The sequence below is a fragment of the Apteryx mantelli genome, chromosome 15, assembly GCF_036417845.1.
Source record: "Apteryx mantelli isolate bAptMan1 chromosome 15, bAptMan1.hap1, whole genome shotgun sequence".
Classification (NCBI taxonomy): Eukaryota; Metazoa; Chordata; class Aves; order Apterygiformes; family Apterygidae; genus Apteryx; species Apteryx mantelli.
The window spans coordinates 370,522-394,988 of record NC_089992.1 but is presented as its reverse complement, the minus strand read 5'-3'; the positions used below and the strand labels follow the sequence as shown (position 1 = coordinate 394,988).

At 66.3% G+C, this 24,467-nt stretch overlaps 5 protein-coding genes across 5 annotated transcripts; 3 read left to right on the top strand and 2 right to left on the bottom strand.

Annotated features, from left to right (window-relative positions):
* The first annotated feature begins 206 nt into the window (after nucleotides 1-206).
* Nucleotides 207-4,776, top strand: MFAP1 (microfibril associated protein 1). The gene is made up of 9 exons (XM_067305588.1): nucleotides 207-366; nucleotides 467-686; nucleotides 1,300-1,429; nucleotides 1,806-1,993; nucleotides 2,552-2,660; nucleotides 2,735-2,895; nucleotides 3,170-3,329; nucleotides 3,761-3,850; nucleotides 4,021-4,776. The coding sequence occupies exons 1-9, from the start codon at nucleotides 288-290 to the stop codon at nucleotides 4,201-4,203; spliced, it is 1,320 nt and encodes a 439-aa protein (XP_067161689.1). The 5' UTR covers nucleotides 207-287; the 3' UTR covers nucleotides 4,204-4,776.
* Nucleotides 4,777-5,675: 899 nt separating this feature from the next.
* Nucleotides 5,676-7,185, bottom strand: HYPK (huntingtin interacting protein K). Its single transcript, XM_013954294.2, has 4 exons — nucleotides 6,962-7,185; nucleotides 6,616-6,671; nucleotides 6,160-6,211; nucleotides 5,676-5,911 (listed from the first exon to the last, which is right to left on the bottom strand). The coding sequence occupies exons 1-4, from the start codon at nucleotides 7,145-7,147 to the stop codon at nucleotides 5,816-5,818; spliced, it is 390 nt and encodes a 129-aa protein (XP_013809748.1). The 5' UTR covers nucleotides 7,148-7,185; the 3' UTR covers nucleotides 5,676-5,815.
* Nucleotides 7,186-8,997: 1,812 nt separating this feature from the next.
* On the top strand, nucleotides 8,998-13,047 carry SERINC4 (serine incorporator 4). Its single transcript, XM_067305686.1, is given in 11 exon segments — nucleotides 8,998-9,048; nucleotides 9,165-9,299; nucleotides 10,012-10,190; nucleotides 10,273-10,352; nucleotides 10,464-10,557; nucleotides 10,622-10,833; nucleotides 11,190-11,285; nucleotides 11,358-11,484; nucleotides 11,825-11,897; nucleotides 12,144-12,448; nucleotides 12,763-13,047. Coding segments are annotated over 11 exon segments (1,569 nt in total). The 3' UTR covers nucleotides 12,980-13,047.
* A 1,982-nt stretch (nucleotides 13,048-15,029) lies between these two features.
* LOC106494095 (ras and EF-hand domain-containing protein-like) lies at nucleotides 15,030-19,338 on the top strand. Its single transcript, XM_067305404.1, has 14 exons — nucleotides 15,030-15,173; nucleotides 15,493-15,567; nucleotides 15,716-15,831; nucleotides 16,344-16,412; nucleotides 16,564-16,645; nucleotides 16,926-16,999; nucleotides 17,073-17,268; nucleotides 17,434-17,526; nucleotides 17,656-17,797; nucleotides 17,865-17,946; nucleotides 18,145-18,259; nucleotides 18,677-18,787; nucleotides 18,861-18,937; nucleotides 19,066-19,338. Exons 2-14 carry the CDS (start codon nucleotides 15,496-15,498, stop codon nucleotides 19,160-19,162), a joined length of 1,326 nt encoding a protein of 441 aa, XP_067161505.1. The 5' UTR covers nucleotides 15,030-15,173; nucleotides 15,493-15,495; the 3' UTR covers nucleotides 19,163-19,338.
* A 1,437-nt stretch (nucleotides 19,339-20,775) lies between these two features.
* LOC136993433 (peptidyl-prolyl cis-trans isomerase FKBP8-like) lies at nucleotides 20,776-23,918 on the bottom strand. The gene is made up of 7 exons (XM_067305779.1): nucleotides 23,445-23,918; nucleotides 23,260-23,348; nucleotides 22,955-23,172; nucleotides 22,604-22,776; nucleotides 22,458-22,535; nucleotides 22,225-22,331; nucleotides 20,776-22,118 (listed from the first exon to the last, which is right to left on the bottom strand). Exons 1-7 carry the CDS (start codon nucleotides 23,916-23,918, stop codon nucleotides 22,082-22,084), a joined length of 1,176 nt encoding a protein of 391 aa, XP_067161880.1. The 3' UTR covers nucleotides 20,776-22,081.
* Between the last annotated feature and the right edge of the window lie 549 nt (nucleotides 23,919-24,467).

Sequence of the window (24,467 nt, the reverse complement as noted above, 5' to 3'; positions counted from 1 at the left end):
GTCGCGCACGCAGCGCCAGGAGCCCCCGGCCCGGCCCGAGGCGGCGCCGGGAGCCGCCCCCGCCCTCCCCCACGCCCGGCACCAGCGCAGAAACAGCGCCGCGCCCCAGCGCGCCGGAAGTGACCCCTGACATTCCGTCACTTCCGGCCACTCGGTTGCGGGTGCGGGCAGACTGCGGTTCCGGCGGAAGTAGGGGCGGGCGCAGTTCCGGTTCCTGGGGAAGAGGGTGTCAGCCACCGCTGCCGCCGTCGCCAGAGCTGCTGCCGCCGTCCCGTCCCGCCGCCACCATGTCGGTCCCCAGTGCCCTCATGAAGCAGCCACCGATCCAGTCCACGGCGGGCGCCGTGCCCGTCCGCAACGAGAAGGGTGAGCGGGGGGTCGGGGGCGGCTCCGGGGGGGAGCCCGAGCGCGGGCCGGGTCGCAGTGGCGGCGGCGCGGGCCCTGGTGACGGCCGGTCCGCCCACAGGCGAGCTCTCCATGGAGAAGGTGAAGGTGAAGCGGTATGTGTCGGGGAAGCGGCCCGACTACGCTCCCATGGAGTCCTCGGAGGAGGAGGACGAGGAGTTCCAGTTCATCAAGAAGGCCAAGGAGCAGGAGGTGGAGCCCGAGGAGCAGGAGGAGGAACTCGCCAACGACCCGCGGCTGCGGCGCCTCCAGAACCGCATCAGCGAGGACGTGGAGGAGCGGTGAGCAGCGCCTTTCCCCTGTAGGCGACCCAGGCCCCGCTCTGCCACTGATCGTTGTGCAGTGCTGGGCAGGCGCCGGCGCTCTCCAGTCTTTGCGGGAACAGCTTCTAACTCTTTGTGTTGGTGCTGGATTGTGCCTCAGGCCACTGCTGTGCCATGAGCACCCCCTAAAGCCAAGGGTAACAGCAGCCCAGGGCATAGCCCCAAGTTCAGGCACAGATTTTTTGTCCCAGGGGAACAGCAGGTCCTGAAATAAAAATTAACATGGCGACGCTCCTCTATGCTAGTAGGAAGATGTGGTTTCATCTGAATCATATTCAGGGCAGAGAGTAACCAAGTGCTGTTTACCTTCTCCTATGGAGGCGCTTCAGCTTTCAGTGCTAATAAAGGGGAGGCTTCCCACAGAAAGCTCAGTTTCTACCAAGAACACAAACAGGGAGGAAAAGCCAATGCCTGACTGTTCCAGCCTTTTAGGAAAGAACATGCTGTTTTACCCCCAAACTCAGCAGTTCCAGTTTTTACTACAGTCTCATTAAGAACAATTCATAAATAGCCATCTTTCTGCAGTCTCTTTATGTTCAAAGTGCTGTAGTTCAATTAGTGTCTGTTACAGGCTGGCCAGACACCGTAAAATTGTGGAGCCTGAAGTGGTTGGAGACAGCGATTCTGAGGTGGAGGGAGAAGCTTGGCGGCTTGAACGGGAGGACACCAGCGAAGAGGAAGAGGAAGAAATTGATGATGAGGTATGCTTGCAGAGCTGAACGGATTTGGCTTAAGAAAGCCCCTGAATGACAAAGGTTGGAATAGCCTTTTCCACGGATACATGGGTTATCTAGTGAAACTGGGAAGTTTCAGGACTTGGGGGTCACCCCACAGCTGGCCATGACTTAACTCCGGGGTGACTTGCCTTTTGCTGCAAGGTGGGACGCTGGGTGAGGCCACCCTGCATCCCAAGGGATGGGCACATCTTCTTGTAACAAGGAAGTTCCAGACATGTCACTTCTGGCACAAAGGATCTGAAAGCAATTGGCTTCCTGCTGGAGGCAGAAAGTCTGCGTGGAAGGAAGCGGTAGCAGGGCTGGTCCACTGACTCCTCTGTGTTTGATGCGTCTCCATTAGGAGATTGAGCGTCGCCGTGGGATGATGCGCCAGCGAGCACAGGAGAGGAAGACTGAGGAAATGGAGGTGATGGAGCTGGAAGATGAAGGTAGATCTGGAGAAGAGTCTGAGTCAGAGTCTGAGTACGAGGAGTACACAGACAGTGAGGATGAAATGGAGCCACGTCTCAAACCCGTCTTCATCCGCAAGTAGGTGATATGGCCACACGGGTCAGTCCTGCGTGAGGACGCAGGAGTTGGCAGCTGGGCACCAAGCAGAACATCACTGCTGTGATCCCACTTCTTAAAACAAGGTGGTAGCACTGCCTGCCTGTCAAGGGCACGTGACAGCTACCAGCCTGGCAGGGCACAGCTGAGGAGTAGCAAGTGATTGCTGAGCAGCCGCAGGCAGCTGTGTCAGGTCACTGTGCAGGACCAGCCTGTGGGTTTGGTCGCACCAGGGTTCTGCTAGGGTGTTTGGGCAAATGCTGTACAAAGAGCTGGGAAGCTGGCAGAGGGCAGCGCATCGCGGCAGGGACCTCGTGCCCTCATCTCTCCATGCACGCCTGTAGCTGCAGGGGTATTAGGCAAGGCTGCCCTGGCTTAGGCAACAGCAGGAAGGGGAGAGCTCTGCAACTTGGCCCTTACTTGGGGAGAGTAAGGGCTAAGGGTCACTGCAGTATGGGAGCAGGACAAGTCTGTGAGGGATTGATGGGCTGCATGGGCTCACACTGAAAAATTGAAGGCTTTTGTGGTCCCTGTCTACAGGAAGGACCGGATCACGGTTCAGGAGCGAGAAGCAGAAGCCTTGAAGCAGAAGGAGCTGGAGCAGGAGGCGAAGAGACTAGCAGAGGAGAGGCGCAAGTACACGCTCAAGGTACCGAGGGGCTGGCTGGGGGTGGCACGGGGAGGGTGGGTACTGCAGCAGGCCTACTTCTGCTCTTGCTGCAGATTGTAGAAGAGGAAGCAAAGAAGGAGCTGGAGGAGAACAAGCGCTCGCTGGCAGCACTGGATGCACTTGACACAGATGATGAGAATGATGAGGAGGAGTACGAGGCCTGGAAAGTACGTGAGCTGAAGCGCATCAAACGGGATCGCGAAGAACGAGAAGCGTAAGTATTGTCTCTGCTTAGATCTGTGGCTGAGCATCAGCAGGCCCAGGCCGTGCACCCTGCAGGCCAACTAACAATTGAGGCCTTGCTTCCTTTTGACAGCACATTCTTACCTAGACAAAGCATCCAAAACCTCTCCTGTCCACCCTCAGGGTGGCTTTGCTCCACTGCGGAGTCAGTAAATGTGATCCCTTAAAAAGGCTTCCTGCAACAGTAGTTGTCCCGAGAGGGTGCTGTGGGGGATGCTGATTCTGATGGGTTTTGTTCTGCCCAGCATGGAGAAGGAGAAGGCAGAGATCGAGCGGATGCGGAACCTGACGGAGGAGGAGCGCCGTGCTGAGCTTCGGGCCAACGGCAAGGTCATCACCAACAAGGCAGTGAAGGGCAAATACAAGTTCCTGCAGAAGTACTACCACCGTGGCGCCTTCTTCATGGTGAGCAATGCTGCAGGGCTACGGTGGGATGTGCGAGTGGTTCCGCATGGGGCCAGCCTGTGCTGCCTCAAAGCTCGTGAGGGTGAGGTTTCCCAGCTGAGACAGATCAGAAGCAGCAGAGCTGTTCCCCTGATGCTGTTTGGGCTGACAAATCCTATCAGAACCAAACTAGCTCTGCACTGGCTACAGATCAGGCTTAGGCTCTGGAGAAGTGGCCTGAGGAGGCCTAAGAGCAACTGCGAGAGGTGGCCCTGGGATGCAGAACTCATGTTCTCCCACCTTCCTGCAGTGCTTAAGTAGGACCATGAGTACTGTGGCAGTCCCCAGCAAAGCGATGATACAGGTATGCAGTGGCTCTTTCCACTGCAGTCAGCTGTCAGTGCTTGCTAGAAACCTGCAAGCTGAGCAGGTGTGTGTTCTTCCTCCTGCAGGATGAAGATGAGGAGGTGTACAAGAGGGACTTCAGTGCCCCTACCCTCGAGGACCACTTCAACAAGACCATCCTGCCCAAAGTCATGCAGGTGGGTGTGTGGGCAGGAGCAGGAAGGTGCCTGCCCGCAGCTGCGGTGCGGAGGGAGCGGTTCCCCAGCCGGGGCAGGAGGCTCCCTGCACTCAGTGGGGAAGAGTGGTGGCACCACAGAGTCCCTGTGTCTTACCTGAACGGCTGCTCATAAGATTTTCTGCTCCACAGGTCAAGAACTTCGGGCGCTCCGGGCGAACAAAGTACACACACTTGGTGGACCAGGACACGACTTCGTTTGATTCTGCGTGGGGCCAGGAGAGCGCACAGAACACCAAGTTCTTCAAACAGAAAGCAGCAGGCGTACGGGATGTCTTTGAGCGACCATCAGCTAAGAAGCGAAAAACCACTTAAGGGAGTGTGCAGAACAGTGTCACGTGGCCCACTACAGGGCAGAAGGCACTTGTCTGTGCCAGCTACCCGAAAGCCGGGGCAGGACTAGAAGGGACAAAGTACTGCGCTGCCAGGACTTGTCCTGAGCAGCTGCTCTTTGTGCTCCTGCGCTGAGCCTCCCCCTCCACTCGGTGGCACAATTCATTCCCAGGGCTGCAGAGACTCAGCAGACTCATGACCTGAATCTTTTGTGGAGGAAGACAGTCTATCTGTGCTGACTAGGCCCATAGCCATGTCACCTTTCCACCAGCAGCAACTCCTAGACAGCTGATAGAGCCCGTGCAGGAGCATAGCAACTCACCCTGCTCCCACCACTCATTCCTTTCAGAGGAATTAACGGATTTTACACTTGTCTGTTCCAAAGCATCTCCTCATTGCTTGTCTTTCCCCTCCAGTTGTCACGTTGGGCCCTTTTCTGGTTTGGAACAGCTGTGACACTGTCTCCTCACCCTGTTTCTGCAGGGCTCTGCTTTTCTACCTGTGCAGTGGGGTGGGACAGGATAGTTTTGAATAAAGCAACTGTTTTCTTACAAATTCTGGCAGTGTCTTTGCAGAGGCCTGCCAGGAACTCAGCTCTCCTGTCCAGCTCCTTGCGCTTTGGGCAACAACCAGGGCTCAGGACCATGATCGCACCCAGCCTGTGCTAAACCAAGAGCAGCATGGTGTAGTGCAGGAGGTGCTGGCTGAGGCAGGGTGGTCAGTAGGTGCCCATTACCTCCTCGTTCCCTGCTCTTTCCTTACCTTCCTGCAGAGGGTGGTCAAGTGGCTGCTCCGGAGCAGCTTCCCCATGGCTCATGCTCATCCCCCAGGAACAGGAAATGCAGGTTTCCCCACAGTAATTTGTTGGGGACACCACAGCTCTTACAGGTGCCATTAAGGGAACTCTTTTTGTTTTGAGTACCTGACTGCTCTCACTGGTTATGTGCCAGTAGATGCTGAGGGGGCAAAGGGAAGGGTCAGCTTCAGACTAGTCCCCACCTTCAGGCTGCTTAGCCCTGGTCTTGGAACACCGACAGAGAGCAGGCCTGAGTTATGCCTAGATTCGTACAAAGGCGAGAACAGCAGTGACGCTGTGTTTCCCTCTCCCGCAGCTGCACTCCTGCTAGTGCATAAAAAAATAAACTGGCAGGAACCATTAGCCTCCGGGGAGGCTTGCTGAGCTCGGGAACAAAAGGACTGGTCCAGCAGAAGCCTGTGACACCTCACGAGAGGAGTCTGAGATTGAAACCACAAAGAGAAGATTCGTAGCAGCATTCAGGCAGGGTCAGCTTATCCCTGAGAAGGGTGAGCAGCCGCTCACCTCAGGCGTTACAGCCCGACGCCAGCACCTCTTCCCGATGCACCGCAGCCCAGGGCCCTGTGCCAGCACCGCATGTGTCACATCTGCTGAGCAGGGAGCGAGGGCTCAGCTCCGTATGAATTACAGTCACAGCTCACTCCAGCTGGTGCCTTTATTCAATAATTTAACACACAGTCCGCAGCCGACACTGCGCTGGCCGAGGGGTGGCTGGGGCAAGGCCAGGCCCAGGGCAGCAGCGGCAGACACATGCAGCACAGTCCTGGGAGGACGGGCTCAGTTGGTGAGGGTGATCAGGGCCTCCACCACATCTCCCATGTGCTCCCGGAGGCTGCGCTCAGCAGCTGCCCGTGAGATCTCCATCTCATTCATCTGCGGGAAAACAAGCATAGCTCAGTGCAACAGACACAGCCAGCGTCGCAGGCTGGGCTCTGCAAGGGGTCAGCATCAGCATCAGCTGTCCAGCTGCTGCCCTGGCCTGGTCCACCGCCACACACGCAGCACAGCAGACAAGTATTTGCCAGCCATGTCTTTCAGTGCAGTGTTTCAGTGATGACACACTGACTGCACACAAGGTTTGGGACATGCCACCACCTGCTCAGCTTCCTGCCTGTACTTACAATCAGCTCCAGGTCTTCTTTCTTGATGGTGACTTTTGCTAGTTCTTTCTCCCTATAATAAGGGATAGAACAAACCACCAGTAAGTGACATGTTTCCAGATCCTGTTACCACCTTTGCACACTCATTTACTTATGACTGGAGAGACCAGAGATGCCTTGCAGAAACACAGTGGTGTGCTTCGGGAGGAGGCTCAGCTCCTCTCAGGATACACCTGACTTCCCAAGGGAAATCTGGCTGCATATTTGCCACCCCACAAGGTGGAAATGTAACTGCTGAGAAGCTGGAAGTCCCATGCCCACGTGGACAGTCCCCATGCTTCTGTTCAGAGGAGAGATTCCAACCACTAGTACAAGTGTGGCAGATGGGACAGATGCAAGAGCGAAGGTGAGAGCAAGTTGAGCACGTAGAATATTGCCCCCTAAAGCCCCAAATAACACGCAAGGAAGTACCATTACCTTTCCTGTTTTGCTTTCTGTTCCCTGGACCTCCGGTCTCCGATCACTGACATAGCCTAGCAAAACAAGCAGAGTCACCTCAGTGCACAGTACCAGGCAGGCTGACGCTGCGCCTCCCCCGGAACAGGTACGGGCGGGAGCTGTGCCGGGATGGAGGATCCTGAGCGGGGCCACACCAGGTGAAAGCCTCTGGCTGCCCTGGGCAGGGCGCCCCGACCGCACCGCCAGCCCCGGCCCTCCCCAAGCCCGGCCCAACTCTCCCCGGTTCCGGCTCTCCCCGAGCCCCACTGGCCCGGCCCGGCTAAGCCCAGCCAGCCCCGGCCCCGGCCTCGACCCGGCCCCGCACCGTCTCCAGGTTGGAGCTCTGGATCTCCTTCTCCTCCGCGTAGTCCGTGACGCGCTCCAGGTCCGCCGCGCCGCTGTCATGCTTCCGCGGCTTCTCGGCCGCTCGGCCGCCCGCCCCGTCGCCGCCGCTCCCGGAGCCGTTAGGCTCCGTCTCCAGCTCCAGCTCTACATCCCCCTCCGCCGCCATCACGCCGCCGGCGCCGCGCTTCCGCTTCCGCTCACGTACCACCGCCGCCGGAACCAAAGAGAGGAGGCGCGCGCGGGGCAGAGAGTAGGCCCAGGCTCTCGGGGCGGGGCGGGGCGAGGCCTCCCGCCCGGGTCAGGGCCCGGCTCCCGGCAACGACGTCGGTTTCCCCGGCGGCGCCTCGGCCCGGCCGTGGGGCCTCGTCCCGCCCCGCCGCGCCCCACTGCACGCGGACCTGCGGGGCCCCGTCCGCACCTGGGGCCGCAGGCGGGCGCCTCCGCCCGGCTCCCTCGGGCCGGGCCCCCCCCCCCCGGGCCGGGCCTGCCCCGGCGTTTGTCGTGCAAACGGCTCCGCGCCGCGGCCCGCGGTGTCCCGGCCCCTGCCCGCGCCGCGGCCCCGCCCGGCCCGGCGGGCGCCTTCCCGGGCGCTAAGCCGCCTAAGAGGGTTAATGATCCCGATTTGGCTCCTGGCGTAATCACGTCGGATGGAAGGACAGGATCCCCCCCGCGGTGCTGGGGGCTCCTGGCGCGGCCGATCGCAGCCGCCGCCTAATTGGCTTCCCCGTGGGATAAACTCACAGCGGAGATGCCCGGCCGTGCCTGCCGGATGGGCACCGCTGCTGCCACGTGCCGCCGGGAGCTGCCTGTGCCCGGCCAGTACCTCCCCAGTACCTGGCCCCGCTCTGGGAGCTGCACAGGTTTTCCAGCCGGGATCGCAGCTCGCCCTCTCGGCACGGCCTGTCCAGCAGCACGCGGCGAGCTGGCCCAGCCTCACGTTCCCAGTGAAGCTCGGGGATGGGGCATCGGTGCTGCCGGGCCATGCGTGGGGCTCGTGGCAGCCTGCATCCCACGGTCCGGCCGGGGCCGCGCAGCAGCTTTCCCCCCACGAGCTGCGGGCGCTGGAGCTCCCGGCTGCCTCCCAGCTCCCGTGGGGCCTGTCCCCATGGCCACCCGTCACGTGCCGCTCAAGCGCCTCCATCCTGGTCCATGCCCAGCTGGCTCCTTCAGCCGACTCCTCTCGGTGAGGGAGCCATCCTTGTCCCTGAGCGCCTGTGCAAGGCCTCACTGCGACCTGCTCCGGAGCCTCCTGACACCTTCTGGATGTGTCTCTGGCCTCCAGCTCCTTCCACAGCTCGTCCCCAGCTCCTGAAGCTCTTGGGTGCCCCATGCAAGGAGCCGCTGGGATGGCAGGCGGCCAGCTGCAGCACTGCTGACCTGGAAGCGCGGCACCGTGCTCCCACCAGCCCCGAGGCCCGCGATGGGCTCGGCCTGCAGTGCTGGCACGGCAGGACGCTGCGTCTGGGCTGACCCGCTCACGTGCCCGGGCACAGGACCTTGCGCTGGCAGCACATGGACACCGTGCCGATGTGTCCGCCTGGCCAAGCAGCCAGGGACCCCAGCTGCTGCCAGCTCTGCTGGCGGCCCTGTCATAGTGTCCGATTTCCCTTCCAGCAATTTGGGTTGGCACTGGGGCCTCGCACAGGCCCCCCCCCGCGGCCGTGCTTGCCCCACAGTGCTCGAACACCTGCCCCATCCGACAGCGCCCAGGGCCAGTCCCGGCTGTGCCCCACCAGCGCAGCCAAACCTTCTCCGACCGAGCTGCCCCACTGTTCTCCAGCCCGAGCCCGGTGCTGGGGTGCCAGGTGCCAGGTCCTCATCCTTCCTGCAGGATCGGGGTCCCGGGCAGGGGGCCATGGCTTGGGTCCCTGGCACCCCAGGCATGTCCCCTGCTCCCGGCCGTGTGCCCTGGAGACGGCTCCTGGAGGCGACGCAAGCAGATGGCAGGGCGGGCTGAGCCAGCAATCCTCCTAATCCCATGAGGACGCTGGGGGCCGAGCTGAGCCAGGCCAGGCCATGGCGGGCACTCAGGCGCGCAGCCACCTCCTGCACTCGCTCCTCTGCCAGGTGGGACTGAGTTCTCGTCAGGGCAGGGCAGGGGAAGGGGAAGGGAAGCGGGGCTGGGCTGGGGGTGCTGGGGTCGGCCCGCGTGGGGTCTCCCCTGACCATGCACCCCCCCCCAGCTGTGCTGCAGCCCCTGCCGCAGGCTCTGCGTGTCCACGGGCACCCGCCTGCTCTACACGCTCCTCCACGTCCTTGCCTCTGCCGTGTGCTGTCTTGCACTGTCCCGCACCGTGGCCCAGGCCGTCCGGGAAAAGGTGGGGCTGGGGGCTGGGGGGCTCCAGCGCTGGGGGTGCCGGGGGGTCCTGGAATACTCTGGGTGCTGGGGATGCTGTGGGTGCCAGGGTGCCAGGAGCCCTGGGGTACTCTAGGTGCTGGGGAGGCCATGGGTGCCAGCGTCCCAGGGGTCCTGGAATACTCTGGGTGCTGGGGATGCTGTGGGTGCTGGGGTCCCAGGGGCCCTGGGGTACTCTGGGTGCTGCGCATCCCCAGGGTGTGAGACATCCCAGGGGTGCGAGCATTCCCGGGAGTGCCAGGGGTCCTGGGCTCCTCTGGGCACTGCGGATGCTGGGGGTGCCGGGGTCCCAGGGGTGTAAGAGGTCTGGGGTCCCAGGGGTCCTGGGGGGTGTGAGGGGTGCCAGGGCTGCCAGGCATCCCGGGGTGTTGGGGGTCCCAGGATATTGGGGTTGCCAGGTGTACCGGGGTACATGCCAGAGTTATCAGGGATCCTGGGGATGCTGGGGATCTCAGGAGTAATAGGGGTGCCAGGGATACTGAGGGTGCTGGAGGTACCAGGGTGCTGGGCACGCTGAGGGTATCGGGAACACTGGGGCTCTCAGGCATGCTGGGGCTCCCACGGGTACTGGAGATGCTGGGGGTACTGGAGAGGCCGGGGTACCCGCGGCGCTGGGGGTGCTGGAGGTACCCAGGAGTGGGCACACCGCCAGCCCCGTCCCGCCGTGCCCGCAGGTGCCCTTCTCCATGGTGCTGTGCGAGCACCTGGCCGGCGGCACCGACTGCGAGCGCCTCGTGGGCTCCTCGGCCGTGTACCGGGTCTGCTTCGGCACTGCCTGCTTCCACCTGGCACAGGCCGCCCTGCTCCTCAACGTGCGCTCCAGCACGGACTGCCGCGCACAGCTGCACAACGGGTACCGCTGGGGCCGCACCGGGCTGCGGGGGTCGGGGCCGGGTGCCAGGGCTGATGCTTCCCCTGCTGCCGCTGCCCTGCAGGTTCTGGCTCCCGAAGCTGCTGGTGCTGGTGGGGCTCTGTGCTGCCAGCTTCTTCATCCCTGAGGACAACTTCATCCGAGGTGCGTCACCCCCCCACCCCGGCCCTCGGCAAGGTGCCCCGGCCCCCGCGCAGCCCCCACAGCCGGCGCTGGGCAACCTGCGCCCGCCCTATGGCTCCCTGCTCTCCACAGCCTGGCACTACGTGGGCATCTGCGGGGGTTTCGCCTTCATCCTGGTGCAGCTGGTGCTCATCACCGCCTTCGCGCACACCTGGAACAAGAACTGGTGAGTGTCAGCTCGGCGACACCACAGGGGCCCCGTGCCCGGCCTCACCCCACTCTCCCGGCAGGCTCACGGGCGCCGCGCAGGACAAGCGCTGGTACCTGGCCGTGCTGCTGGCCACAGCCACCTTCTACACCCTTGCCTCTGCGGCCTTCTCCTTCCTCTACAAGTACTACACCCACCCGGCCGCCTGCCGCCTCAACAGCACCCTGCTCACCATCAACGGCAGCCTCTGCGGCATCATGTCCTTCATCTCCATCACGCCCTGCGTGCGGCTCAGTAAGTGCTGCATGGCGCGGTGTGGCATGGTGCAGCACGGCATGCCATGATACAGCATGGCACGGCACGGCAAGGCATGGCATGGTGCAGCATGATATGGCATGGTGCAGCATGGCATGGCACGGCATGGCATGGCATGGTGCAGCATGGCATGGCATAGTGTGGCATGGTGCAGTACGGCACACCAGAGCCTCAGTCATGCCATGCTGCGGGGCTGGCTGCCTCCTGGTACCAACATGCAGGTGCCTGAGGAGGACTCGGCCCCGGGGCTCCTGCTGGCCCCATCCCATGCCCCATGCAGGGAGCCCGTCCGCCAGCACGCGGGGCTCCAGCGAGGCCTGGCCCTCTCCTTGCAGAGCAGCCGCGGTCGGGGCTGCTGCAGGCCTCCATCATCAGCTGCTACGTGATGTACCTCACCTTCTCCGCACTGTCCAGCCGCCCCCCGGAGAGAGGTGAGCGCTGGGGCCTGCTGTGGGGACCCACATCCACCGGGGCCGGCCCCGTCTCACCCCTGCGTCCCACAGTGCTCTACCAGGGCCAGAACCTCACCGTCTGCTTCCCTGGTGTCCGGCAGGACGAGCTGCAGGCAGAGGACACCACCGTCACCATCCTGGGGGCTGGCATCATGTACGCCTGCGTGCTCTTTGCATGGTGCGTGAGCCTTGCGGCACGGGGCCATGGCACAGTGTGGCACTGGCCCTGACACAGCTCGGCCCCCAGCACACTCCCCTCCCATGCACAGCCTGCCCCCAGGCACCGTCCCATCCTGGCATGGCCAGCACGAGCGGCACCGTGTGGGGACTCGTTGTGGCTGTGGCAGAGCCGGCAGAGCTGGGGGCTGCAGGGGGCAGAGGGCCGCGCGGCATCCCCAGGCCAGGCACGGCGAGGCTCCTGCTGTGCCGATCCCAGAGAGGGGCTGTGGGGCGACGGGGGCCGGGCACGGGCTGTTGAGTGCCTTGTGTCACCGGTTCCTCCTCTGTCCCGGGTGCAGCAATGAAGCCTCCTACCTCGCTGAGGTGTTTGGGCCCCTATGGATGGTCAAAGTCTACAGCTTTGAGTCCAAAGTGAGTGTGACACTGCCCCACAGAGCTCCCCGCTGTGGACACCCCCGGCCCTGAGCTCCCAGCCCTCGTTCGCCCCTCGGCCAGCCCTGGGAGCCAGGGCAGTGGCAGGCTCCTCTGCAAAGCGCCGGGGCTTTTCCATGGTGCATCCCCACCGGCCCCAGCCCCAGCCCCGGACAGGGCTGTGGGTGGCTCTGCCTGTGTCCCCCCCACCCCATCGCAGACTCACAGCTCCGAATCACTTTGCAGAAACCCTCCTGCTGCTTCTGCTGCCCAGAGAAGATGGAGGAGGAGCTGCGAGGTGGGTGCAGAGGCAGCAGGCGCTCGTGGCACGGGTGGCACAGTGCCCTCGGCGCGTGCCCCACAGCACGGGGGCTGCCCTAACCCTGCTCTCCAGGGACCGAGCAGATGTGTGAGCACGTGGAGGAGCCTGTCGGGACACTGTGCGTCATCCAGGACGAGCGGGACCGGGTGGTGTACAGCTACTCAGCCTTCCACTTTGTCTTCTTCCTCGCCTCGCTCTATGTCATGATGACCCTCACCAACTGGTTCAGGTAGGGCCCTGCTCTGCCAGCCAGCCCTCGTTGCGCTCCCGCCCCTTTGCTGGTGTGAACACAGCTACCCTGGGCTGGCGTGGGGCAGGTGCTGCAGCAGGGCAGGTGCTGCAATGGGGCAGGCGCTGCAGCGGGGCAGGTGCTGCAGCCAGGTGGGTGCTGCAGCCGGGGGCTCCATGCTGCGCCAGGGGCTCTGTGTCCACAGCGGGTGGATGTGCCCAGAGCCACTTGGTGACCCAGTGGCTGCAGCCACCCCCAGGAGCCCCCGTTCCCACCTCCCTCAGGCGCCCCGACGCCTGCCCTCTCCCCACCAGCTATGAGGACGCGGTGCTGGAGACCACCTTCACGCACGGCAGCTGGTCAGCCTTCTGGGTGAAGGTGGCCTCGTGCTGGGCCTGCGTCCTGCTCTACCTGTGGCTGCTGCTGAGCCCCCTGTGCCTCCCAGGCTCACCCCCAGGCCGGCGCAGCAGCCCTCCCCCGCGCGTGCTGCGGCGACGACGTGCCCCGCAGCGCATCAGCATCTCCACGTAGCCCCTGCGGAGACAGCCAGGGCTGGCCCCTGCCACACCTGGGGCAGTGCCCCAGCCCTGCTGGCCCCTCCTGACGGACCATCCTTGGAAAAGAGTGTCCAGGAGCTGCTGCACCAGAGCCATGAGCTGGGCGCCCTGCTGCATCGCTGCCAGGGACGTGGCTCTGGCACGGAGCCAGAGCCCCCCAGGGCAGTGGCCTGAGCCCAGCCTGTGTGATGGTGCTCGGCCGCAGCCACTGTGCTCCCGTCCCCTCCAGGAGGCAGGTCCTGCTGGTGCTGGGCTACATCCCTGCTGCTCGGGGAGCAGGCTCTGCCCTGCTGCAGCGCCGTGTCTGCGCACCCGCCTGGCACTGCATTCACTGTAAATAGCTCCTCAAATACATTTTTTATGTAAAGCTCCAAGCTGACCTGCACCATTTGCCCTCCCGAGCGTGCAGCAGCTGTAGGGCTGGGTGCAGAGGGTGCCAGCAGTGCCCCAGTCCCAGCCCCAGCCAGTGCAGCCGCCGTGGCTTGAGGTCACTTCGGGGAGACGGGGACAGCAGCCAGGAGGGCTGGTGCAGCCGGGAGGGCTGTCCTGGCGGGGGCTAGGAGGTGTTCAGCCTGTGGCTGGTGCCCATAGCGTGCTCCTGGTCCAGCCCCAGAGGAGCCAGTCCTTGCCCAGACACAGGGATGCATGAGGCTGCTGGGCTCCAGCACGATGCAATCCTGGGTGCACTGGTCCAAACAGGCCCATGAGCGGTCAGGGCATCGGTCCAGTGGCTGCAGCGAGCCGGGCCCCATGTGGCCGCCTGCCCCAGCCCACGGGCTGTCCCTGCCTGTCCCCTGCAGGGACTGGCTCTTGCAGGTCACTGGCGCCTGCACATCACAGCGGGTCGCCTGCCCCAGGGAGGACACAGGCAGAGACCTCACAGAGCCCCGCTGCCCCTTGGCCCAGCCCCGACTCCCCCAGGCTCCCCATGGCCAGGTCCCCGCTGCACCCTGAGCCCTTGCCAGGTCCTTGAGCAGCGCCACCTGGCTCCAACACCCCCCCCCACCGGGCACGCCCTCGGGCACGTCCTGCACCCGCTGCTGCAGGCAGGGCCACAGCAGCGCACCAGGCTCCTGCGCCAGCAGCTCGCACTCCGTGTGCAGCCTGGCTCTGCCCAAAGCCTGACACCCAGCCAGCACCTTCCTGCAGCAGGCAGCACCTGGGACAGGGTGGGGGGCACTGCGTGCTGCCCTGGAGGGTGCCCACCCCCCACGCCTGTCTCCACAGAGCCCCGCTGCAGGGGATGCTGGCCATGGGGCACGGCCCAGGCACAGCTCTCGCCAGGCACTGGGAGGTGGTGCAGTATCCCAGGGGCTCGCGGCTGCACCGCATCCCACCCAGCTCCCAGCTGCAGCACTCGTGGGAAGGGTGTTCCTGTGCCTGGCAGTCCTGGGCACTGCAGGAAGATGGAGAAGTGATGCCTGAATGCGAGCACCCAGGCAACTGGCCCCCATCATCCTGTCCCAGCCCATGGCCAGCACCAGCATCCAAGGTCTGTGCCCTGCACCAGCACCATGGCTGGTTCCATCCCATCCCTCAGCAACGCTGCCCCCTCCCCAGGGACCACAGCCATGCCCTGCCAGACACATCCCGCCCCGCACCCTTCCGCCCAGGGGGGCTTAGGACTGGCAGAGCAGTCGCACCTGCAAAACCCTCCGTGGGACCGTGACGAGCAGCACAGCGGTGGCGCCCCCTCACCCGGTGCCCGGAGCTGCCCGGGGTGGATCCGGCTCAGAAGAGCGGCTCGGTCCCGGGGGGAGCTGGGGCAGGGGCAGGGTGCGGGGCGAGGGCTGAGCGTGGCGGAGGGGCCGCCCGGGGGTCCGGGGTGGGCGGCTGCCGGAGGCGTGGGGGGGATGCGAGTCCAGGCCCCGGCCCCGGACCGAGCCGAACCGGACCGGGCCAGGCGGCGGGCGCGGTACCGGCCCCGCCGCAGGAATGCGGCCGCCCGCCCCGCCCCGCCCGCAGAGCAAACACGGCCGGGGCGGCTCCGACCCGGCCCCGCGCCCCACGGGGCCCACGCGGCGGCGGCGGCTCCTGCTGGACGGGCCGGCGGCTCTGCGCCGAGAGCCCACGGGGCGGCTGCAAGGCCGGGGGTGCTGCCCGGGGCAGGGTCCTGCCGGCCCGCGCTCACCGGCCCGGCCCGCCCGCAGCACGCGGCCCCGGAGGAGGTGAGTGCAGGACCCCGGGCCAGACGGGGCGTCCCCGGGGGACGTGGGGCTGCCCCAGCGCGGGGCTCCCGGCGGAGCTGGGGGCCGGCACGGCCCCGTCGGGGCGGCTGCAGCAGCGGGGCCGCTCTGGGGGTCTCCCGCAGCTCCGTCCCCGTCGGGTTGGCTGCAGCAGTGGGGCTGCCCTGGGGGTCTCCTGCGGCCCCGGCCTGTCGGGAGCAGTGGAGGTTGGCTGGGAGCGGCAGGTGCTGGCAGAGTGGCTCCTGCCAGTGCTGGGTGCAGGGCTGCCGTGAGGGCTGCGGCTCTGACCCTCTCCCCACAGGACATGCAGGGACACATGCAGGGCTCCGACGATGGCATCATGCGGCTGCGGCATCAGCTCGGGGATCTCACCCAGGTGGAGTCTGGGGACGAATCTGTGCTGGGGTCCTGGAGCCCCCAGGACCTGCGTTTCCCCGGTGCGCGCAGTGGGTGCAGCCAGCACCCTCAAGCACCAGGCTGTGCAGGCAAGACCCTGCAACAGGCACCCATGTCACCCTGTCCAGGAGAATGAGCAGCTGCATTTCACCCTGCTCAAGGCCAAGGCCAGCATCTCCCAGCTGCAGGCAGAACTGGAGCAGCTGCAAAGGGACCTCTCCGACCAGGCCAAGCAGCAGAAGAGGTGACCTTTGGGGGAGAGGGGAAGGGGGTGGCGAGGCTGTTCCCAGCCCCGAGTGGCTCTGCCTGCACATCCCCACATGTGCCCCAGCTCCAGCACTCAGCGCCAGAGGCTGTTTCAGCGGTGAGACGCGGGTGCCACATGAGAGCCCCAGCCGTGCGGAGGGAGGGCCCCAGCGCCGCAGGCAGGGCTGTGCCAGACCTCAGGCTTGGGCTTGGCAGCCTCTTCCCTGCCGCCCTGGGGCAGGGCCAGGCCCAGCCCAGGAAACGCTGCCCTGCTCAGTCAAGTCTTGAGCACCGGCAGCCAGGGAAGCCTGTCTGCAGCTGCTGCCATGTCCCTCCAGGCCTCTTGTTGGCATCCCCTGCGACCCTGGGTGTCCTTGGGGCCTTTGGCTGTGCCAGCACCTCCCCCACCCCCAGAACTGCCTGCTGGGCTGGGGCTGGCAGGTCCTGCTCAGTCCCCTGCCAGCTAACAGGGCAGGTCCAGCCCTGCAGCAATGATGCGTCTCTCTGCAGAGAGCAGCTGGCACTGAGGGAGGTGGCAGAGGAGAACCTGGCCTTCACGAGCTACATCAGGACACTGCAGTATGTACAGGCCTGGCAGGGCAGTGCTGGCATGGGACAGCTGCAGGTGACAGGCTGCAATGTGCCTGCCTGGGGGCCACTGCCCTGGGTCCAGCCCTTCTCCAGTTTGGTCCCTGTGACTGCTGGGTCTGACATTGCTCTCACTTGACAGGGCAACTAACAGGAGCCTGTACAAGAGCAACAGCTGCCTGCGCTCAGCGCTGCTGCTTGACGCGGATGGCAGCCCAAGAGAGGTGAGCCTCCAACTTCTGCAGAGCCAGGGCCTGCAACCGCCACGGGAGGGGAGGGAGAGTGCCAGTGCTGGGCGGGCAGGGATGCTGGGTGCCAGCCATGGGGCTACCCTTGCTTGCTCTGCCTGCACCCCCAGCACAGCGGGGGCTGCACATGGGACCCGTGTGAGCCCTGGGAGCTGGGGGTGTCCCAGGCCTGCTGGGTTCCCGCTGCTCCCCAGCCCACGCCAGGAGCAGGAGAGCTGCAGGGCACCTCGGTGCTGAACATCTTGTCCCCTTGCAGTCACCACCCCCTGCTCGACAGGGCAGTCCCCTCGCTGCCCCCTCATGTAGCCTGCTGGAGGTCACCAACAGCAGGTGAGTGAGCATGGCCAGGACAGGGCTGGACTGGCCGCTGCCACCCCCTCCCTGACCGCTGCCTCTGGCACAGGTACCCAGGGGACTCCTCATGCAGCCTGCTCTCTGCTGCGGCCTCCTGGGCAGGCAGAGACCCAGGTTGCAGCAGCCCTGGCCTCGGGCAGCGGCAGAGCTCGGCCTCCAGCACAGACACGGCCTTGTCACTCAGCAATGCCGGGAGCAAGAGCTCAGAGGATGCGCCTCCTGCCAGCCCATGCTCAGACATGGAGGTGACAAATTTGCCCAGGGCCTGGCACCCGTACTAGGAAGGGATGCGAGTCTGCTTACCTGCAGCTTCTGCAGCCCGTGGAGACCTGCAGTGGGGCCAGGGCTGCCCAGGTGCCCCACACTCTGCCCATGGGCTCAGGCCCTGCAACGTGATGTCTGTCACCCAGCAGGCACCCACCCGCCAGCCAGGTGCAGCAGAGGGATCCTGCCACCCTGCAAGGCACTTCACCAAGAGAAAGCTTCCTGCCTTCACACCAAAGGTAACCAGCAATGCCCTGGCCAGGCGCACATAACTGGGGTGAGGAGAAAAGCACAGGGTGGGCAGAGCACGTGCCACCCAGGCACAGCACCACATCCCACCAAGCCCTCCTCCTGTTTATTCCCATCAGGCACCAGAAACTACAGAGGAACCTGCAGCTCCTTGTCCCATTTACCGGCTGGTGCTGGCTGGAGATGTTGGTGCTGGGAAGTCCAGCTTCCTGCTACGCCTCTGCACAAATGAATTCAGAGGTGACATCCCCACCACGCTAGGTACTGAGGACCAAGGTGAAGGGGGAGGGGGGGAGTGGGAGAACAGCACATGACTCTCTTCTCTCAGGGGTGGACTTCCAAGTGAAGCAGCTGCTGGTGGATGGGGAGCAAACCACATTACAGATCTGGGACACAGCTGGGCAGGAGAGGTGAGAGGGGCCAAGGCTCCTGCTGCTGACCTGAGCCAGCAAGGGCCACTTCTGCAGCTTCAGGCAGGCCAGCAGGGCTGCCAAGGTCACTGCACAGGCACAGCGGCTGTCCTCCGCTGCAGAGGAGCCCTTGGTGCAAGCCTGGGAATGCAGAGCCAGGCGCAGCCCCCACAGCACTAACACCCTTCCCGGCACCAGATTCCAGAGCATTGCCAAGTCCTACTTCCGCAAAGCCCACGGCGTGCTGCTCCTGTATGACATCAGCTCCGAGAGCAGCTTCCTCAGGGTCCGCCAGTGGCTTGAGGACATCAAGGTAGTGGGAAGGGTCTGACAAGCACTGTACCCTCCTGGAGGGGGGCAGGAGCCTTGAGGCTTCCCTAGAGAGACCTAGACTGTGCCCCAGACTGTCTTAGGGAAGCAGAACCCAAGTAATAGCAAGTTGGACCATTTCTTAAGGAAGGTCCAAGGGCAGCCTTTGGGAGGAGCCTTTTTTCTTTTGGGGGGGGGAGGGTCTGGTTGCTCTATGGTTTAAAACTGCACCCTTCCACCTGGGTGCTGGGGAAGGCTTGGTGCCGCACAAGTGCAACAGGAGGCAGCCAGAGCTCTGAGGCAGCAGAGCTCTGCAGCTCCTGAAGGAGAGCACACCCCAGGCAAGGGCTGCACTAGCCAGCACTGGGGCTGGAGACCGCTGTGCCCCATGGTGGCCTGAGCTGCCCTTCCCTCCCCATAGGCCTCCGAGAGACCACTTCCACTCATGCTGGTCGGGAACAAGATTGACCTGCGCCCTGGACTGCCAGAGGCAGCAGGGGTCCACACGACCCACGGAGAGAAGCTGGCCATGGTGAGTACACACACCGCTCTGTGCCCACAGGGCAGGCAGGGACACCACTAACACAGGCTGTTCTCCTCCTCAGGCCTATTCAGCCCTGTTCTGCGAGACCAGTGCTAAGGATGGTACTAACGTGGTGGAGGCTGTGCTGCACCTAGCCCGGTGAGGAGCCCCCTGCCCAGTGGCGATGCAGCTCCCCCAGCTGCAGGAGGGCTTGCAGTGGTCACCTGGCTCCCATCCTGCTGGAGGGCAGGCAGGACCTGCTAACACTGCTGCTCTCGACCCTGCAGGGAAGTGAAGAGGACAGCGGACCTCAGCAGAGGTGACAGCACTGGACCGGACCTGAGCATTCCTCCAAGGGCAGCTTTGAGCTGCTGCAGGACCTAGTGCAGGAGACAAGCAGGCTGCTGGGCTTCACGGCCTCACCACAGACAACTGCCAACTCCATCTGCTCTTACTCTACAGCACTGTCCACACAGTTGCTGTGGAACAGGCAGCTCACCCTGCTCCAGCTTCCGGACTAGAGATGTTTTCTCTTTTGTAAGTAAACTTTCACAGCTTGCTGGCTGAAGTTGCTGTCTAGGCAGAGAAGCAGCCAGGGAAGTGGTACCCTAGCTTTACCCAAATGGGTTCCTTCTCTCTAGGCTGGGCCCCAACCCCTGCCCAGTGCTCTACTGCCCTGTCTCACCCTCCCTAATGTCTCCAGGCCAGGAAACAAGCAAGATGTGAGGAAACAGTACCTGTCCCCTGCTGCTCCTAGCATCTACTTGGCAGCATGGCCCATCGCCATCCCCACCTATCTTTTGCCCCATATCCCCCAATGCCCCAACCAAAGTCTTCCCTTTGAAAACACAGGTTGACACCTCTGCACAGCATCAAGTCCAACACAGCTGTCTGCAGTCCTCAGTAGCCCAAGAGCCTCCTGCCTCCAGCATTTGCTCCCCTGCCTGCTCCCTATCAGCACAGCCTTATCCTGAGCCCTGTCCATCCCCATCTGCTGCAAAAGTGGGCCAGCATCCATGTGCAAGCCCAGCCACCATTGCTCCCGCTCTCAGAGCCCACATTGCCTTAGTCTGGCCAGCCCCAGAATTTTCCCTCCTGGTCCTCACTACCTCTCTTTCCATCCCAAAGAGCCCTCTCCTGGTTTTGTTTTCTTGCATTTCCAGCATGCGCCCATCCTTCTCCAGCTCCCCACTTTCCAGGACATTCACCCCTTACTTCCCCCAGCCATCTCCTGCCTGTGACGCCCCACAGCACAGCTACAGCAGTGATCAGGGCTCACTGCCCAGGGGGAGGCCACCTAGCGCTGGGGTGAGGCCTGTGGAGGCCTCGCAGGCTGCACCCCGCCTCAGCACCTCTCCTCGAGGCCTTGTCGCCCCGTGACACCTGTTGGGACGCGATGCCCATAGGGGTGCGACCACCACTGCCCCACGACGGCCGCGGGGATACGACATGAGGGTCGCCGGTGCGGCGCTCCCGTGGGGTGCGGAGCCCCCGACGCACAGCATCAGGCAGGGCCTGCAGGGCTCCACAAGCTACTTTAATAGGGGGCGGCGCCGCGGAGCGCTGCCGCGGGCCCCGGCGGGCCGGGCCGGCCACGGGGCGGCGCGGGGCATCCTGCCGGCGGGCGGCCCGGCCCCGGTCCCGGTCCCAGCCCCGGGCTACTTGGTGCCCTCCTTCTTCTCGTCGGCCTTCTTCTGCTTCTGCTGCATGATCTCCGAGTCCCTGCGGGCGGGAGAGCGCGTCAGGGAGGCCGGGCCGCGCCGAGCCAGGCCGGGTCGCGCCGGGGGAGGGCGGGCGCTCACCTCTGCTTGCGCGCGGCGGCCGAGAGCCCGTCGTCCCGCCGCTTGCCCTTGCCCGAGTCGCTCTGCTTCTTCAGGTTCTTCTGCCGGGCCAGTTCGCGCTGGTTCCCGCCTGCAACGGCACGGCCGCCTCAGCTCGCCCGGCCCCGCGCCCGCCCGCCTCCCGCCCCGGCCGGGCCCGGCCCGCACTCACGGGTCATGGCGCTGCCTCCCGCCGCTCCGCCGCCACGTCCCGCACTGCCCCCGCCGGGCGCCCCGCCTCGTCCTATAAACGCGCAGCAGCCAATCGCCGCGCCGCCCCCGCCCCCGGCCGCCCTCCCATTGGCCCGCCGCGCCTCTGGGCCCCGCCTGATTGGCCGCAGGCTACGGCCGCCATCCTGCCGACGGGGACGAAAGTGCCGGAAGCTGCCGCGCAGGCGTAAGAGCCGCGGAACAGCGCCCCGGACCCCGGGGGCGGGGCCTCTCAGACCCCGCCCCTCCGGCCCTGGCGCGGGGGCGGGGCGTGCAGTGCAGGGGAGGTGTGCAGTGTGGGGGCGGGGCGCAGTGCAGGGGCAAGATGCAGTGTGAATTGCAGTGTCGGGGCGGGGCGCAGTGGGGGGTGCAGGGTGGTGGCAAGGCAGGGTGCAGTGCCAGGGTGCAGTGCGGGGGTGGGCCAGGGTGCAGGGCTGTGGTGCAGTGAGGGGTGCAGTGTAGTGTGTGGCTCAGGGTGGGGGCGGGGCAGAGTGCAGTGTGGAGTGGTGTGGTGGAGAGTGTGGAGTGCACTATGGGATGGAGTGGGAGGGAGCAGCGCAGGGTACAGTGTAGTGTAGAGTGGTGTGGGAGGATAGTGCAGGGCAGTGTGGAGTGGTGCAGGAGAGCAGTGCGGGAGAACAGTGCGATGCACAGCAGCAGTGCAGGAGCGCAGTGTAAGCATGCAGTGTGGGGTAGTGTAGGGCACCAGTGTGGGGGTGCAGTGTAGGGTGGCGCAGGGATGCAGTGCGCGGTACAGTGCAGGGCAGTGAGGTGCACAGTGTGGTGCAGGGCAGCAGTGCGGGGGTGCAGTGGAGGGTGGTGGGGTGGTGCAGTGCAGGGCGCAGTGTGGGGCAGTGCAGGGTGGTGTGGGGGTGCAGTGCACGGTGCAGTGCAGGGCAGTGTGGGGCACATTGGGGGGAGGAGCAGTGCAGGTCACAGTGTGGCTCAGGGCAGCAGTGCGGGGTGGTGCAGGGTGGTGGGGTAGTGCAGGGCACAGTGTGGGGCAGTGCAGGGTGGTGTGGGGGTGCAGTGCACGGTGCAGTGCAGGGCAGTGTGGGGCACACTGGGGGGAGGAACAGTGCGGGGCACAGTGTGGTTCAGGGCAGCAGTGCGGGGTGGTGCAGGGTGGTGCAGTGCAGGGTGCAGTGCGGGCGATGGGGCATGTTCCCCTCTCGTCGGCTCGATGCCCGGTGCCTGCTGCAGCCTGGGGCACCGACGGCCCCGCAGCCTCTGTGCACCCGTGGCGCGGCGTCCCCCAGGGGCTCGGGGCCGCTCAGGCCAGTCCTCCCGCCGCCGGCACCGCCGAGGGTCTGCGGAGAGAGACCGGCGCTAGAGAGAGCCAGCCCGGCCCGCGGGACCCCCGGCCCCGCCCCGGAGGCCCCGCCCCGACGGCGCCTCCCCGCCGCCCCTACGCACCCGGGGCTCCGCGGCCGCGGCGGGTCGTCGCGGGGCTCCTCGGGGGCTGGGGGTGGCTGCCGCCCGGCCCGGCGCTTCACCAGCCGGGAGAGCTCAGCGTGCACCGCCTGCGGGACGGGAGAGCCGCTGCGGCGAGGCCGGGCGCCCCGGGCCGGCTCCCAGCGGGCGCTCCCGCAGGTCCCCCCGCCCCCCCCCCCACCCCGGCCCCGGCCCGCCCGCCTGCCCGCACCGACCTTGCTGGCCGGCTCCAGCCGCAGGGCTCTCTTCAGGACGAGCGCAGCCTCCTCGTCCCGGCCCTGCTCCGCCAGCAGCTGCGGGGAGAGGAGCGGGCGGTAGCGGGGCGGCACGGCGGGACCCCCGCCCCCGGCCCGGGGCCCACCTTGCCCTGCCTGAACAGCGCCTTGCCGTTGTCCGGGCTGATGCAAAGCGCCGCCTCACAGCAGGCCAGCGCCTCCCCGGGCCGCCGCAGCTTCAGCTCGGCGGCCGCGCAGTTGTTCAGACACTTGACGCGCTGCTCCCGCAGCTCCTCTTCCTCCTGCGGCCCGGGCGGCGCTGCGGGGCAGAGCCGGGATCAGCGGCACCGGCCCCGCCGCCCGGGGCCCCCGGACCCTCCCGGCCCCGCAGTCCCCGAACCCACCACCCCGGACCCCGTCCCTGCCGCCCCTGGTCCCCCCGCCACCCCGGCCCCGGCCCCGCCGCCCCGCTCCCCGCCGCGCCGCCCGCGCCTCACCCGCGCCGGAGCCGTCGAGGGCGCGCAGGGCCAGGCGGTAGGAGCGCAGCGCCGCCGCGAAGTCGCCCCGCGCGAAGTGGAAGTTGCCCCGCTCCCGCTTCTGCGCGCCCAGGCGGAGGCGGGCGGCGGGCGGCGGGCGCCGCGGGTCGGGGCCGTCGCGCACCTCCATCAGCGTCACCTCGAAGAGCAGCGGCGCCTCGGGCGGGACGTCGGGCTCCCTGCGGGCACAGCGCCGCTGCCGCCCCGCCGCGCCGCGCCGCGCCGCGCCGGCCGCCCCCGGGCCGCCCCTCCGGGCCGCGCCCTACCTGCCCGGGCGGCCGTAGCCGTAGGGGGAGGCGGCGAGGAGGAAGCAGACCTCTCCCGGCTCCATGGTGGGGACGCCCAGCTCCAGAGCCTGCGGGCGGCGGGGCACGGTCGGGGCGCGGCCCGGCGCCACGGCTCGCGGGCTCCGCGGGCCCCGCGGGCCGCCCCGGCCCCGCCGCGAGCAGACCTGCACCACGTCGCCGTGGCCCGGCACGAAGGTGAGCCGCGGATCCCGCTCCACCAGGCCGCCGTCCTCCAGCGCGCCCAGCGCCTTCACGGACACCTCCTGGCCCGGCCGCGGCCGCGGCCCGCCCCGGCCGTCCCACACCACGCGCTTCCGCAGCAGCCGGTCCCCTGCGGGCGAGACGCGGGCCGTGAGAGCCGCCGCCGCCGGGGCCCGGCGAGGGCACTCACCGGTCAGGTCGCTCCAGCCGTCGGCCGCGAAGAGCGGCCCGAAGCCGCCGGGGCCCGGCGCCACGAGCTCTTCCAGCCGCCGGTAGAAAAGCGGCTCCTCCTCGCGGACCGACGGCACCGAGATGGCGGTGGGGGGCATGCGGAACCGGACCGCCCTGCACCGGCCGGGCCCCCGCGGCCGCCCCCCGGCCCCCGCCTCCCCCTCCGGGGAGCCGCCGGGCTGCGCGCCGGGCGCCGCTGCCTCCATGCCCGCCACCGGCCCGGCGCTACGAGCGGACCCCGGCCCAGGCAGGCCCCGAGCCGCCGCGCCCGCAGCCCGCCCCGGCCCCGCCGCCCCGCGCCCACCCGGGACCGCCCCGGGCCGGGGGCGCCGCCGCGCGCATCCCGCGCGCCCGTTACCTAACGCCGGGAAGCCGCTAAGGGGATTAGCGGTGACGGCAGGGGCTTTGCGGGCCTGTGGCAAAAATAGCCGGCTCAGCCCGAGGGCTGCCGCGGGGGGTCCCCCGGGCCCCGCCGCCCCGCGCCGTCCCGGCCGCCGCCGCGCGGCACCGGCGCGCTCCAGCGCCCCGCACGAGGCACCGGGCCCCCACCCCCCGCCCCGGTGCCGCCCCGGTGTCACCCGGCCCCGGTGTCGCCACGGTGTCACCCCGGTACCACCCCGGTGTCACCCCGCCCCGGTGTCACCCCGGTGCCGCCGCGGTGTCACCCCGGTGTCACCCCGCCCCGGCACCGCCCCGGCACCGCCCCGGCACCGCCCTGGCACCGCCCCGGTGCCGCCCCGGCGCCGCGCACTCGG

Bases quoted from the DNA above. Each gene is read 5' to 3' on its own strand.
- MFAP1 (XM_067305588.1), top strand. From the start codon at position 288: ATGTCGGTCCCCAGTGCCCTCATGAAGCAGCCACCGATCCAGTCCACG. The intron at 687-1,299 runs GTGAGCAGCGCC...TGTCTGTTACAG, and splicing joins AGCGAGGACGTGGAGGAGCG to GCTGGCCAGACACCGTAAAA. The intron at 2,661-2,734 runs GTACCGAGGGGC...CTCTTGCTGCAG, and splicing joins GGCGCAAGTACACGCTCAAG to ATTGTAGAAGAGGAAGCAAA.
- HYPK (XM_013954294.2), bottom strand. From the start codon at position 7,147: ATGGCGGCGGAGGGGGATGTAGAGCTGGAGCTGGAGACGGAGCCTAAC. The intron at 6,672-6,961 runs GTGCGGGGCCGG...TTGTTTTGCTAG, and splicing joins AGAGCTCCAACCTGGAGACG to GCTATGTCAGTGATCGGAGA. The intron at 6,212-6,615 runs GTAATGGTACTT...CCCTTATTATAG, and splicing joins CAGAAAGCAAAACAGGAAAG to GGAGAAAGAACTAGCAAAAG.
- LOC106494095 (XM_067305404.1), top strand. From the start codon at position 15,496: ATGCAGGGACACATGCAGGGCTCCGACGATGGCATCATGCGGCTGCGG. The intron at 18,260-18,676 runs GTAGTGGGAAGG...CCCTCCCCATAG, and splicing joins AGTGGCTTGAGGACATCAAG to GCCTCCGAGAGACCACTTCC. The intron at 18,788-18,860 runs GTGAGTACACAC...TCTCCTCCTCAG, and splicing joins ACGGAGAGAAGCTGGCCATG to GCCTATTCAGCCCTGTTCTG.
- LOC136993433 (XM_067305779.1), bottom strand. From the start codon at position 23,918: ATGGAGGCAGCGGCGCCCGGCGCGCAGCCCGGCGGCTCCCCGGAGGGG. The intron at 23,173-23,259 runs GTAGGGCGCGGC...CTGTGCCCGCAG, and splicing joins GGCTACGGCCGCCCGGGCAG to GGAGCCCGACGTCCCGCCCG. The intron at 22,777-22,954 runs GTGAGGCGCGGG...TCTGCCCCGCAG, and splicing joins CCTCGACGGCTCCGGCGCGG to CGCCGCCCGGGCCGCAGGAG.